Source organism: Adiantum capillus-veneris, chromosome 9, assembly GCF_014529385.1.
Source record: "Adiantum capillus-veneris isolate H3 chromosome 9, ASM1452938v2, whole genome shotgun sequence".
Classification (NCBI taxonomy): domain Eukaryota; kingdom Viridiplantae; phylum Streptophyta; class Polypodiopsida; order Polypodiales; family Pteridaceae; genus Adiantum; species Adiantum capillus-veneris.
Genome location: NC_140939.1, coordinates 58,105,821 through 58,120,224, shown reverse-complemented (window position 1 = coordinate 58,120,224; position 14,404 = coordinate 58,105,821). Strand labels below are relative to the sequence as shown.

Below are 14,404 nucleotides of genomic sequence, written 5' to 3'. Positions count from 1 at the left end.
ATATAAATTTGTTTTTCAGCACGTGTTCTGAAGGGCGATTGCACTGTCTATTGAGGTACGTATTAACCTCCTCTCTATTATCAACACTTACAAGCCTAATGATTACAAGGGTTGGAAGATTTTATGGTATGACCTCTCACAACTTCAATTAGAATGGGTTTTATGCTTCATTAGAGGCTATAATATCACCTACTTGAATCTATTTAAAAATGCTCACTTCAAGGCCCTGGTCTCTTGTGCTGTGGATGAGCTTAGCCAAGACATCATCAAGGAAAGGACCATCTCATGGATGAGATTTATTAAAAAAATCCAATCTACAATCAAGGGAGTGGGTCCAATGTTGAAAAATCATAACAATCATTCAATATTAGTCTTTAGATCTAGATTGAAGAGCTTGGAAAAAAAGAAATACAAGGAAAATCCTCAAACGAGAACACAGTGAATGACTAAAGATCAAGCAGACCTTGCACCCTTCAAGCCAAGTCAAATCACATCAATACTAAGGATGTCCACAAAAACACCCTACTCAAGGCGATTACGATAAGAAAGCGGCAGACTACCATCTCCTCCTTGATCGACTAACAAGGAGCCCAAATCAACAACCATGATGAGATGGACAAAGTTATGCTAGATCACCTCAACCAAACAAGGAGCCCAAATCAACAAACATGATGAGAGGGGAAAAGTTATGCTAGATCACCTCAATCAAAAAGGAAGATCACCTCTCTCCCATAATCAGAGAAGCCAAAGAAAGGGTTTTCTTGATCACCCCAGCTTTAGTTGATCCTAGCAAAACAAACTATCTAGAAAGTCCCTTTTCCCTATATGAGTTTTGAGGAGGACTCTTAAAAATTTGGGTAAAGAGAAGTTGCTAGGGTGGGGTTGTATCATGGTAGAGTTTTGTCAAGAATTTTGGGAGTCTCTAGACCCATCTTTCCTACATATACAACGCTTGAATCATGGGTTAAGAAAGGGCTAATTAAACTCATCCCCAAACAACTTGCTTGCTCCCAGCTCAACCATTGGAAACCAATCACCATGATTATTTTGGTGTACAAGGTGTTAGCCAAACTCATTGTTGCTGAATGGATGATCCAGTGTTGGCTGGTGCTATCTCTCCTCATGAACATGGACTTATTAACCGTAGATCAATTTACGACAACAATTGGCACCCATGAATTGTAGGAAATATGCTAGGGTCAAGAAAAAAGAATGTGTTCTTCTCTAAATTTGACCTTGACAAGTCTTAAGAATTTGGGTTTTGGTCAATGAATCAATCAAGTTGTTAATGCTCTTGGCAAAGGGATCTCTCGTGAACTCCTATTCAACTCAAGAATAGTCGGTTGCTTTTAGGTCAAGAGATCCATTTGTCAAAGTTGTCCCTTAGCTCCTCTTTGGTTTGGTGCATGCATTCACCCATTTTTTGCGATTTTGGAAGATGCAGAAGCAAGAGGGTAGATTCAAGGGGTTCAAATCCAAGACGACAAACAATTAATTGTGAAAATGTTTGCAAATGACTCGCTACTCTTCCTACAATCGGGATGATAACAAGGTTAGGCTAGCCTTGGAGAATGTGTATGTGTTTGCCGCAGCGTCAAGGTCTCAATGCAACACAGAAAAATCAAGGTTTATTTATTTGAAAGAAAATGACAATTTTGATGATGTAGGTTGGGCTAGAGAGGTTGTGAAGAGAGGCAACATCTGATGCCACCTCGGGATACTAGTTGGTGAAGGAATATCTCACAAGATTGCCTTTGACTGGGTCTTGGCAAAAATAAAAAAGAAAATAAAGTGTTGGGACTTTATCTTGTTTCCTTTCCACTACAGAGCTACAATAATTAATACCTTCTTCATCCCGTAGTTAACATATGCATCGCCACTCTTACAATTGTCCCATAAAAATGGAGGTCTTCTTTAAAACCAATTAGGAGTTCTTATGGAGCAATAAGCCGAGTGCACCTTGGCAATGGGGTAAACGGACAGCTATTGCCAAACCAAAAGGTCAGGGTGGACTAGGAATACTTGACCTTATTACTCATGAACTAGCTCTATGTGCTAAATTCTTTTGCACCCTCGCCAATTCTGATGAGAGTTGGGCTACCATGGCAAGGGAAATGTTAATGGAAGCCATCATGAGATCCAAAACTAGGATATGATCCAATCTCAACCTCCAAAATAAATTTATATCCCCTCTCGAGTGAAGACTCAAGTAGTTGGCTTTACTGGAAAGTTTATTGAAAAAGGCTATAAAGTTGCCATGGCATTCAAGTGGAAAGATTAAATTAGATAATGGAAAGAGATGGCTAGGCACTTGTCTCAATGGTCGCAATTGTTGAAGATTTGAGCCTTGATAACCATTGGTTGGAAATTTCCAAGCATTTGAGCGACTAGGGCCTTGGCACCTTGGACGCTCGATGGAATGAACAAAAAAGGGATTGAAAAATCGTTGCACGTCTGAAGATCTTTTGTAACCTAATGCTCCAAGCGCAAGTCCTTTGTCAGAAGGCTTCTAGAAAAATTTTCAATCCTAACACTTCCTCCCTGCTCAACACTGCTGGATTGCAAAGCGTGGAAGTGGCCAAGAGAGAGATTGTTCAACTGGCCAATGACTATGAATATCTAGAGAAATGTATGCTTTGAGGAGGAGTGGATTGATCACCTCAACATGATTTGGTCCATAAAGTGGATTGCAAGAAAATGGGACCAAGTTCTTGGGAATATCTGGAGGGCCAAGTGTGAAGAAAGAGATAAAGTCTTTCTCTAGAGAGTTTTGTTTGTATTCATTACAAGCGTTCTTGCATCAAATTGAAGCACTCGAATGAATCACTCGTGCTTGACTATTTTGGGGATGTCCAAAAATCAGTGATTTCACGGGCAAATCTATAAGAAGGTACACTATACACCCTAGACACTAATGGTGTTCTAGAATCATGTTTGTGGATAATATATTGTGATAAGGTAAAGATGTACGTTTGGTTGGTTCACCTTTGATGTATTCTTTCTTGGATAACCCTATGCAAAGGACATGCCAGGGTTCTTTGTAACTTTCTAGTTTCTATCCAAGTCAAGCTTAACTGAGCATTTTTTTAAAAATAACATATTTAGCACTTGTTTTTCTTGCAAGATGTATTATTGAACATTGTAATACAAGTATATACTTTATGATATAGAGTGTCCTGTAGAAACAATGACATTGGAAAGTTTTTCTTGAGCTACACCTGTGTCCTTTGAATCCAAGCCAAGCACCCTTGCAGCCGATTACCCTTAAGCTCCATAACACCTCAGCAACCCACCAAGAACCCAGATGAAAGCACTTCCACAACACAATTGCACACTTCAACAATCAAGACCTACGCTACACAAGGAACCAGCCCCCCTCAATGTTCATGCAATGACCGCAAGCCCCTAAACGTTCTTTTCTCTCAACAATAGCCCTAGCCTCTCTCCAGGGATTTAATATTCATTTCATCAAGTGAAATTTCTTGTGATCACAATGTTCATTATGACATTTACATAATCACAATTAATGTGACCACAAAAAAGCCAATAGGAAACCTACCAAAACCTCACTAGGATATGTGTTTTTTCTCACTAGGCCCACTAGAAAACTATAAGAACCCTAAATCGGGCCCACTAAGAACTAAAAACATCTAGTGGGCTTATCGAATTGGATAATTTCTATGGGTTAAGGGGAAGTCACGTGGTTATTGAATGTGATCACGTATTTTGAAATGTGGTTAACGTGTTCACGTGTCTGTGATCACGTTAATTAAATCGCTACCTATCTCCTGTAGCATGCTTCCCTCCTACATAGCCAACTTTACTGTTGCCATTATTATAACCTCTCTAGGAGGGGGGCATCCCGTTAGCCTCTTTTGCGGTGCTACTGACCCTTCATATTTTGAATTCAAGTGCCTTAGGGGCCTCTCGTACTTTAGCAAAAAACCTTCATGCATCCCTAGCAGTGGTGCATTGTAGTGGCTTCAGAAGGAGCCTAGATCGAGGGTTCCTGCATGGCCATGGGGAGCCTTCAATGACATCCAAGGTCGAGGGCTACCATAGGGCCGTCATGGAATACAAAGGCTGTGAGATTTTGCAAAAGGGCTTCCAAAGTCTGCATCCAAAACTGGGAGTGGGATCCGTGTTCTACTGGTTCCATTGTGAGGATGCTGGTTTGTGGTCTCGCCTGGTTTGGTGCCTCCAACCTGTGGGCATTGGTTCATGGTGATCCTTGGGTGTTTCGCGTCTGGTGGTGGGGTACTCCTAATGTAGGTGCATGGAACACCTCAAAGGCCTATTCTCTGGTGATGGTTGGTGGCCCACAATTTGGGGTGTCTTTGGTTCGAGCTCTCGTCGGCTACATCGGATATGGTATTCTTTGATTTGCTTCAGATGTACGTTCTCTTCTTGTTCTTTTGTGGCGTTTTTCTCGCTTCCTCACGTGGATGATCGGTTCTTAGTGGCTATTGCAATAAAGTCGTGGATTGCGCTCTTTTTGTGTGGTGTCCAAGCTCTCCATTTATGGAGGTCATGCCTCACCCCTTCCTCGGATTTATGATGTATTGTGAATCCCGCAGTTGATGTGTCTGTGTGTTGTTATGGACCTTTTAAAGGTGGCACCCTAATCAGCCAATGTAATCATAGTCGGCATGGTTTCTCTATTAGTGGTTTGGTCTTTCCCGAGTTGATGTATCTTAAGGATGTCCTTGTTATCGAGTGGCAGTCCGTGTAGGGGTAGTGGAAACCTTGTGGTATATTTTCTCTAGTCTTTCTGGTGTTTATTGTAATATTTTGTGGCTTGTGACAGGCACATAATTTCATGTAATTCTTTCGTTTTGCTAATATACTCACCCACATATTGTGAGTTTTGCAAAAACAAAGAAAAAAACCTTGTTCTCATACACATCTAAAAGGATTTTAAAGCTTGTTCACTCATAATTAAGCTTCAAACCCACTATATCAAGCAAAGGGTATTCTCTTTAAACACAACTAAGTGAATCGCTATGTATGTCTATAAATTTATCACTCTTGGATAATTTAGTGTGCTTCTGTAAGGAGATATACACCTTAGCTTGTGGAGAGTCTCCCTTGCTAAGACCTCTCCATGTGTGCAAAAAATTGTGATGATGTGTATGCAAGATGCCGCATGCTTGGGCTCTCGGAGTATCTCGAAGATGGAAATTGTAGCCCAAACCCCAAGTCAAGGGTTGTTAGGATTGTGGGCTTTGGTCTAGCCCAAAACTGAATGTTTTAGAACACCCCTTGTCTACATGGCATCCCAGTGGCCCTTATAGCATGTGAAACATGGCCTAAAAGTGTCCCAAGACATGGTACTACCCATGGGGGAGTTTTTAAAGCGTAGTAAAACCATTTTGGATTAGTTTCACAGACTTAAAAGTGTCCTATAAAGGTGGATCCAAAAATCCAAGGTCTCTTTTTAGTAGATGCATGTGGAAAGTGGAGATGCATGTGGCAAGTGGAGATGCATCTTTCATGCTATAAAAGCACCTTTTGTAATCACTCTTTCAAGCTAGAAAATTCATCATTTGAGTTCATATTGTCTCTCTCTCCCATCTTGTGTAAGCAAGTTAATTAATGTATGTTAGCATGAATGCTACTATGCTTAATTGCCATTGATTCAACACGAGAGACTAGGAAAAATTTTGTCTTCCTGTCTCATGAAGCTCCATGCAATCCTCAACCAAAAGAAGATCTCCATGCTCTTCTCAAGGCTCATCTCTCTCTCTCTCTCTCTCTCTCTCTCTCTCTCTCTCTCTCTCTCTCTCTCTCTCTGTGTGTCTCACACACACACACACACACACATACACACACACCCACGCGCACTCACACGTGCATGCACACACACACACACAAGTCTCTATAGCTATGGCTGGTTAAGTTTATACAAAATTAACTATGTTGGATACTACTTTTTAATGTGTACATATCTTCTTTACAACCTGATTCTCGTGTTTGGGGGGGGGGGTGTCCACTATGTATAAATCGTGTTATCGTGTGCATTCAATAACTATTTTAAAAAATCCTTATCTGTGAAATTTTGACAAATAAAATAAACCCTTTTTCTATTCAACCTCTAATTGTTTTTCCCACTTTCATTTTAGAGTACCCTTTTGTATGTGAGAATATGAAAAAAAAATCCCTTCTATTGCACTCACAATATAGTCACATAATTTTGAAGTGACCTCCCCAAGACCTTATTCTAGTTTAATCGCAGTAGATCCTATCACTCACGAGGTGTTTAGGACCTTGTGATTGAGTTCAAGGAAGTTTTTAAGTGAAAAGTGTAATTGCAAAATTTGTCAAATTTTAGAGCTTTCATCTCTTCAATTTTTGTAGTTAAAAGCGTGACTAGTCAGTTGTATTGAACAAAGACTCTTTTAAAGAAGAAGAATTTATCAATAAAAAGTCCTTTTAAAGAGGGGGGGGGGTCAACTCCAAAAAGTCCGGCCCTCAAGTGGTGTCGAATTCTTCTCTCTCTTTCTTGCAGTATCATAGCATGTGTGTGATGCATGATTGAATTTAAGTTAATGCATGCTCTCCAATTGTCATGCTCAAATACGTTCAATGTCACACAATCGAATGATTACTTTGGTTAATCTATGATTTTTGTTGAACCTTCATTCTAAAATTTTGACATAGACACAAATGATAGAACTTAAAAATGGAGTTGATTCATTAGAGAATAGCCCCTTAAGTAAGCTTAGTGCTTTATAGTCATTTGTTATAGAAGTTTCATCCTCTTGCTATTGGACCATGTCATCGTCTCATCTTCCATAGATGGCTAGAGGGCTCCTAAAAAGCTTACCCCAACATCAAAGTTAAGTGCGTCACTCAAACATAAACTCATAAACTTAAGCCTAATGAAATAATAGAGCGTGTGTGTATTCAATTGACTAGGCATAAAATTTATTTTAAGCATAGTCTATTGATTGATCTTGTCTGTTGGAGAGAGAGAGAGAGAGAGAGAGAGAGAGAGAGAGAGACATGGACTATTTTAACTCCCCAAAGAGAGAGAGAGAGGGGGGTTCTTCCAACTTCTTAACAAAGTAATTCCAAAACTGATTATTCAAGGTGATGAACACATAAGCCCCCCCCCCCCCCCCCCCCCCCCCCCCGCGCGGGCGGGTGGACCACGATACTCGAACATACGACCTCCCAACTATAGGAAAGCAAGTATACTATCTTGCGCACATGCACTTTCCTCTCTCTAACTTCACCGGCTATAACATTTTGGCTTCCCTCTCTCTAGCTCCACATAAAAGAGTGAAGTCACATTTTGCAGACTTTCCCTGTTTCCAACGAGGGTATGTGAGAAGCACATCAAATACAAACTATAATCAATATTTCCCTATGATTATCCTTTAGGCAATTCACCTTACAGCACGTTCAAAGTGCAAGATGCTGTGTGCCTATGACCAACAACACCGCCCAAATTTGGGGGACGTTGAGCGGCTTTGATCTCAGCCGTTCGATCGCTTGGTGAAGTAGGGGTTAACTTGGGGACAAAAGTGACTCCCTAAGGTCATTCGCCAATAGGCGTTCACGCCTAGTTTGTTTTCCTCGTAGAGTGTGGGTCAAACCCAAGACCTCCCAACACTCACACGAAATCCCTATCATCATGCTAGCACGTGTCGCTATCCATGTGGGCATGGCACACAATCACACCCTAGTTTACCCCGCCCTAGTTCACCCTAGTTCATTGAATTATCTGACGGCCCATATCAAAGCGGCATCACCCCTCCAAATTTGGGCACTAGATCTCCTCTGAGCCACACCCGCAGTGACAATGGGTGTGTGAGAAGCACATCTAATAAAATAAATCATTATTTTTCTATAATTAGTCCTTCTTGAGGGGAATCCATCTTTAACAAGACGTATGCGTGTGACCAACAACAGGAGGTAATTAGAGAAGCTCACTTACAGTCCCCATCCAACGCCACACACACAGCCGCCATGATAATGATCCGTAGCTGGCACCGCTTGGGTATTGCTAACATTGATGATATTCGTTGCAGGCGGCGCTGTTCAGAACAACAGATTTAATTCACGTCGAGAGAGAGAGAGAGAGAGAGAGAGGGGAACTTGGAAGCACCTTGGGCTGGAACATAATTAGGAGCGCCGTAAGCTGAGGGCAGCGGCGGGACTGGCCCCTCGAAGCCTGCGGTCGTAACTGTGTGAGGCATGTTAGGAGCGTAATTAGGAGCTCCGTAGGCTGAGGGCGGAGACGGGACTGGCTCCTTCGTAACTGTACTCTGAGTCATGGTAGCGTCTGTGCAGAGAGAGAGAGAGAGAGAGAAGCGATGTGCGTCAAACAGGAAGCTGGTGGTGATGTAGGACACACGGTCAATGCATGGACGAGGTCGGCCACCTCCGTCGAAGAGTCAAGATCTAAGACCTTTACAGTTATGATGCTGAACGTGGCACGTTGCTGCATTGGGCTTTTGCCTCTTTTCTAATACACGTTGCGTTGAGCCTAGAGTGGAATAGTCCGCATTCAGCTTGAGGAGGTTAGCTCCATCCTCAGAGTAGCCTTTCAAATGTGTACTGGTTTCGAAATGTGTACACAAACTCACTTGCCTAAAATTATTTTTCAGTCGATGCAGATCTCGTCTAATCCCATGGACGACTTTATTCTGGAGTTGAGAAATCCACCATGCCCTTAATGGGTTGAATTTTGGTAAGAAAAAGTTCGCTTTTATGTGTTGTCCATATAGCTAAGATACCAATCAAGCATGCTTGTGGTTGCTCTACTATCCAAATCATATGCAACATTGCATCCGTAATATAAGTCATTGGCCTATAATATATGTCAAGCTGAGCTTTGTGTTGAAAGGGAGGAAGACCGAGACGAGGGTGGGAGACCACAGACGAGAGAGAGAGAGAGAGAGAGAGAGAGAGAGAGAGAGAGATACGACTCCACAATTGCAAGCCCCAAAGTGTGTGGAGAGCACACACTGAATACACATTTATAGTGCGGACTCCTAGCTATATATAGCTCTATCACCCCCACTCAAGTAGGAGTCCCTAATTGTGGATGAAAAAACCCTTGGGGGTACAAGGGAATAACCCACAACACCATATACATGCTCTGTTATATTAATAATTATCAGAGCATACAAAATTCATTTTTTAGGAGCTTCATCACTCCATAATATATAATGTGTTCTTTCAAGAATCTTTGGAAGTTTAATAACCCTATGTGTACAATTGAATTGATGCAAAAAAAAAGATATTTGAACAGCTTCAATATCTTTGAGTCCATGTACACACTGCTTGCCGTGAATTTTATCACGTAAACAACAATATCAACTCAAGAAATATATTGAGACGTGAAGGTTAGAAATAACCACATCACATTGTCCTTGGAGATGGTTTGTGACACCGTTCTAAAGAGACGACATATAAATAAATATAATGCCGATGCAATCACATATGCACACGACATAGAAACAAATATAATATCAATGTAATCACATGTGCACACATATATACAAAGCCTATATATAATGAACATACGAGGACCCCCAAGATCTCAACAACTGGCAACTGTCATCAAATAATCATCATTGTGGATTTAAGTACCATTGCATCACGATATTTACCATGGCATTAGAGACGCTTTCTTCAAATCAAGTTAAAAACTGTAAAATAGTCATCATTATCATGGCTTTACAATGTACCATGGCTTGACGGTATTCACCATGACATTAGAAACACGTACTTAATAAAACTTTGAAATAGCAATCATCACGGCTTTACGTACCATGGCATCAAAGACTCTTTCTTCAATTCGAATAAAAATGGTAGAATAGTAATCATCATCATCGCTTTACGTACCATGGCATTAAAGATGCTCTCAATGAATCAAAAGTAAAAAATTATAATGTAAGATAGAAATACCCATGACAGTATGGGTCCACGTCGTCTTTACCATATTGCAGCTTAAAGTACCATAGATCCATGTTGTAAACATGCAGGCTGAAAGTATCCTGTAATTCCTCTTAAGAAGATTAGTTGACAATCACAAACAATCACCAAGCTCATGAATATCATCATGGTCCTTCTATCAAAAGCTACAATGAAATAAGTTTGTAAGTGTCATCAAAATGATATTTTCATGAATGATTTGAATAAAATGATCACGAATGAGGACAACTTTTAATAATTAATGTGGAATGATTAAAGTTTTAAGCTATCTCAACAGTTTCACGAGAATAATGATGATATGATCTGTGTATCGCTGACATCAATTTCAAGTGTAAAGCATCTCAATGAAAGTTACAAATATGATTAACACATGACAAAATTTATGGACTTCATGATGTTATTCCATCTAGCTAGCAGGGATAAAAATGGTGCTCGTTAAAGAATATTCAAGGCCTATTATAGGAGTGATTTTTTATGACGAAGCTCGATGTGTCATTGTTGCTAGAAAACTTTTTGGTGAACACTGAAGGGTAGCACTAAAGATGGCAAAGCGATAATAAGAACTGCAAACGAGCTATTTTTGAACTGCGCGAACAGTGCTCACTTTGGATGTCGAAGCTTATTTATCGCCTCCCTATGCAACAGTTGGAGATGTGATAGCTTTGGTCGCAGCCTTATTAATCGCAATAGTTCCAATGGTATGAATAGCCAAAATCGGAGATCGTAGTTGATAATCGATGGTATGAATAGCCAAAATGGGAGATCGTAGTTGAAGGCAAATACGAGCAACAAGTCAGAATCAACACTAATAATAGCCTAGGAAGCCACATATAAAATTGATCGCGGGCAACAAGTGCTCTTGAACTCGCCGAGACTATGAGCGGAAGTGCAAATGCCAAATCTGTATGGCCTCAATGCCTTTCCCTTGCTCTTCCCGACCACCTTCACATGCACTCACTCTGCCATCGTTTGCTTTAGTCTTCTTTTAACTCAAACAAACCTCTGAAAACTGCTAAAGATCTGCTTCTCCAGGCCTTGGCAGTTCGTCGGCTCCAACCAAGTCCTTTACCTACTGAAGTTGACGCTCGCTTTTCTTCCTCGCTTTCATTCTCAACCTACTCGACAAGGCACTTGCTTGAAAGACCTCCCAATATCTTCCCTTGCCTTCATTATCTCGTCTTTAAACCTTTGCTATGTGATACCTCCTCAGCACCGCACAACCTCTAGCATGCCATCCAAAATCCGCCTATGATTGAGCTTCACCTCATAGTCTCCAATATTCAGCTTGTCAAGGCTCTCTGTCAACACTTTCAGTACCTCAAAATCAGGAACCATTGATTCATATTGCCCAACAATATCAAAATCACATTGGTAGAACTCCCTTGCTTTTCCCTTGTGCTGCTCCTGCTGTTCCAAAATCTCGTCGGCTCCCTCCTCCTCGTCGCACACCCTGGTGGCGACTCCACCACCCGGTGCTCTCAACTCCTACAACTGCCGACTCGACCACCTGGCTCTCACACCTGTGCTTCTCTCGCCTGCAGGAAGCCCTCATGCTGCCCTTGCTACTATAGTTGATGCCACTTTCTTGATTCGCCACCAGATACATTGCTGCCTACCAATGAGGGTGACATCTTTTCGTTGCTCGGATGGCGGCTCCCTATCCGGCACTCGGTGTTGCAGTTGTCGCCCCTGCTCGGTCGGCTTCCAAACCACCAGCACCTCGAAAACTCAACTGTTTCCTCTTCTGCTGGCTTCACCACAAGCAACCCCACTGTCAACTCGTCCTCCTCTGCTAATGGGCGGCCCTTGACAGTGACGAGCTAGTCAATTTTTCACCGCGCTGCTCTCGGCCCTCTCCTTCTCTCAACCTGCCTGGCTTTTTCTTCCCCTACGCTGTCTGCTTTTAACCGCCAGTCTCTATTTTTGCTAGTCAATGATTCTCTTTAAAAAAAAGCTTTCTTTTAAGCGCCATTCACATTGGTTATGCACTCTTCCACTTCGAAGTCGAATGGCATGCACGGCCAATCATTGCCAAGCTCTCCCTGTAAGCTTTCTCACTCCAAAGCCAAAAATTGTCCCAAAGTGCGTCTCGGGGAACCCTCACAGTCGCCGTCATTGTCCCAAGTGTAAGGCCTTTTATGACAAACACTATGGTAGGTACAGTGCGCACTACCATCACCTTTGTAGCCTCCTTGACTTCGTCGATGTCTAGTTTGCAAAACACCACCATAGCCTTGATCTACCTTAGCTCTTTTAGCACACGTTATCTGGCACAAATATCGACCAAACTTCGCTAAGCACAACCTTATCATTCAACTACCCTTGCATCAGCATGAGTGATACCGTCAGTCGAGGTCAAAGCCCATATTCCCTCGAGAAACATTTGACAGTGATGACTTCAAATTCCAAGTTATGATATAAAAAACTATTCCCACGCCACATGATGGCCATTGCAAGATTTTCATCGTGCGAAAATGGTATGCTCCCAACCATATTCCGAGCACTCATAAAAAACACTGAATATGTGACTCCTGCATATAATTCTCCATTTAGACTTACGACAGCACAACAGCCACCCCCTTTGAACCTACACATCCTCCGGTATGTGCCAAAAAACTGTAAGTATAAAAGCTGCTGGCATGCAAGCAGTGGTCGAATGTAAGCATGCTACCAATAACCATCAAAAATTTGACTTCAAGGAGTCATAAGCCTCCAGGATCAAAGGGAAAACTCAATAATTTTCCATCAATCAAGTAGTTCCATCCAATAAAGTATAAGCATGATGCACTGCAAAGTCTGTAAATCTCTTGCCATAACCTATGAGCATGATGAACACCACCAGGGTCATATGGTCTATATATCAACTGCCATAAGCCGTTCTCATAAACCTGTCCTCTTGGATCAAATGTCTTAAGAAGACATTTCCCAAGCACTAGAGCTGGAGCTGCATAAAATCCACACAAGCATACATTATTGATCTGAATCGACATCAAACAACCTTGGCATGAGCTTGTTCTTCCTGGATCAATTAGCAACCGATAACATTGTGCACCCAGAAGAACCCAACCATATTCAACGTGCTTCTTAAGGATCTCAAAATCTCTTGGATCTAATACCATAGCAAGCACATAGCATTTATGAGCCTCACAGTAAAGCAAAACTTCCCTTGAATCATTGTGCAATACCCAACTCTCGTAAACATTTGACAACTTTTGCTCAGCAAGCATATAGGAACACTGCATACCTTTTACCGGTAACCATAATAGCATTGACATAAGAATAAGTAAAAAGAGTATATGGACCCAACCATAGCCAGTACCTTGTCCAAGAAACTGAAAAATCATGTACACCCTTTGCTTTATCCATAGTGATTCACCCCCTCTGACTTCATAGTTACCACACGAACTTGTGAAAATCTTGCATCAGTGTCACAGTCATCATTACTTGGAACTCCGTGAATTTGCATCCACTTTTGGATCATTAGAGCAGTAAATACTCTCATCATCTGTCAAAGGATTGTGGGTTGCTTCCTCTTGTAGCTCAAGAGAAATAACAAAAGAAGAAAATTCGTGTCCAGTATCCTGTACTTCAGTCATGTTAGAAATGTCAGGCACACAAAGAACATCATCTAAGCAATCTTCATAGATCTCTTCATCATGTTCCGCTTCACGTACTTCTACGGTTGTCAAAGATTGATCGATACCCTGTGAAGATTCTTCATGCACCCCCTCTGAATAGATACTAACAGTAGAGAAATCATCCATCATATGTTGCTCATACATACCACAATTAGATAAAAAGACACCAATAATGGAATTCTCTTCTCTCAATCCTGACAAGGAAGCTTCACTATTTGCATCATCATCTTGCTGTGTGATATCAGCACCTGTAAATATATCGTCAAGAGCAATTGTAGACTCATATATACCCTCATGTACAGCTTCTATTGACTCCATAACTTCTTGCACTTCATTTGTTACAGTATAAATGTTTTTATCAATGAAATCATCTTCAAGAAACCTGTTGTTCTGCTTGGCCTTGCATGCTTCCATTGTGATGAGAGGACCATCAACACCTTCTAAAGGATCATCTTGAACTTCTTGAGAACAATCCATGCTGCAAAGATTACTAGTATGTGGAACACTGACAACAACATTTTCACCTTCGCTTAATTCTTTACAAGAACCAATGATAGAGGCAGCTACCATGTAAGCAAGCTCTGAAAAATTTTCATCAATAAATTTAGTCTGAAATTCATTGTTTACCTGTGTTAGATTGCTTGATGCATGATGCTCTGTGATGAAATCTGGTACTTGCAAAGCTGCACCTGCTTTAGCTTTACTTCTTGCATGAATTTGCTCCGAAAATTCATCATAACTGATTTCCTGCAATTGATCTCCATCACCTTTATTGAAAGTAACCTGCTTTTGTTGATTCATCTGCTCTATTTCTAAGG

The 14,404-nt window shown here is 41.2% G+C and overlaps 1 protein-coding gene across 1 annotated transcript in view; it reads right to left on the bottom strand.

Annotated features, from left to right (window-relative positions):
- LOC147450535 (uncharacterized) overlaps positions 1-8,282 on the bottom strand; it is a 136,883-nt gene extending 128,601 nt beyond the window's left edge. Inside the window, exons 1-2 of the mRNA XM_086520739.1 lie at positions 8,114-8,282; positions 7,943-8,042 (exon numbers count right to left, since the gene is read on the bottom strand). Coding sequence (XP_086376865.1) covers positions 7,943-8,042; positions 8,114-8,282 — 269 coding nt within the window. The remainder of the gene's footprint in view (positions 1-7,942; positions 8,043-8,113) is intronic.
- Positions 8,283-14,404: the final 6,122 nt, after the last annotated feature.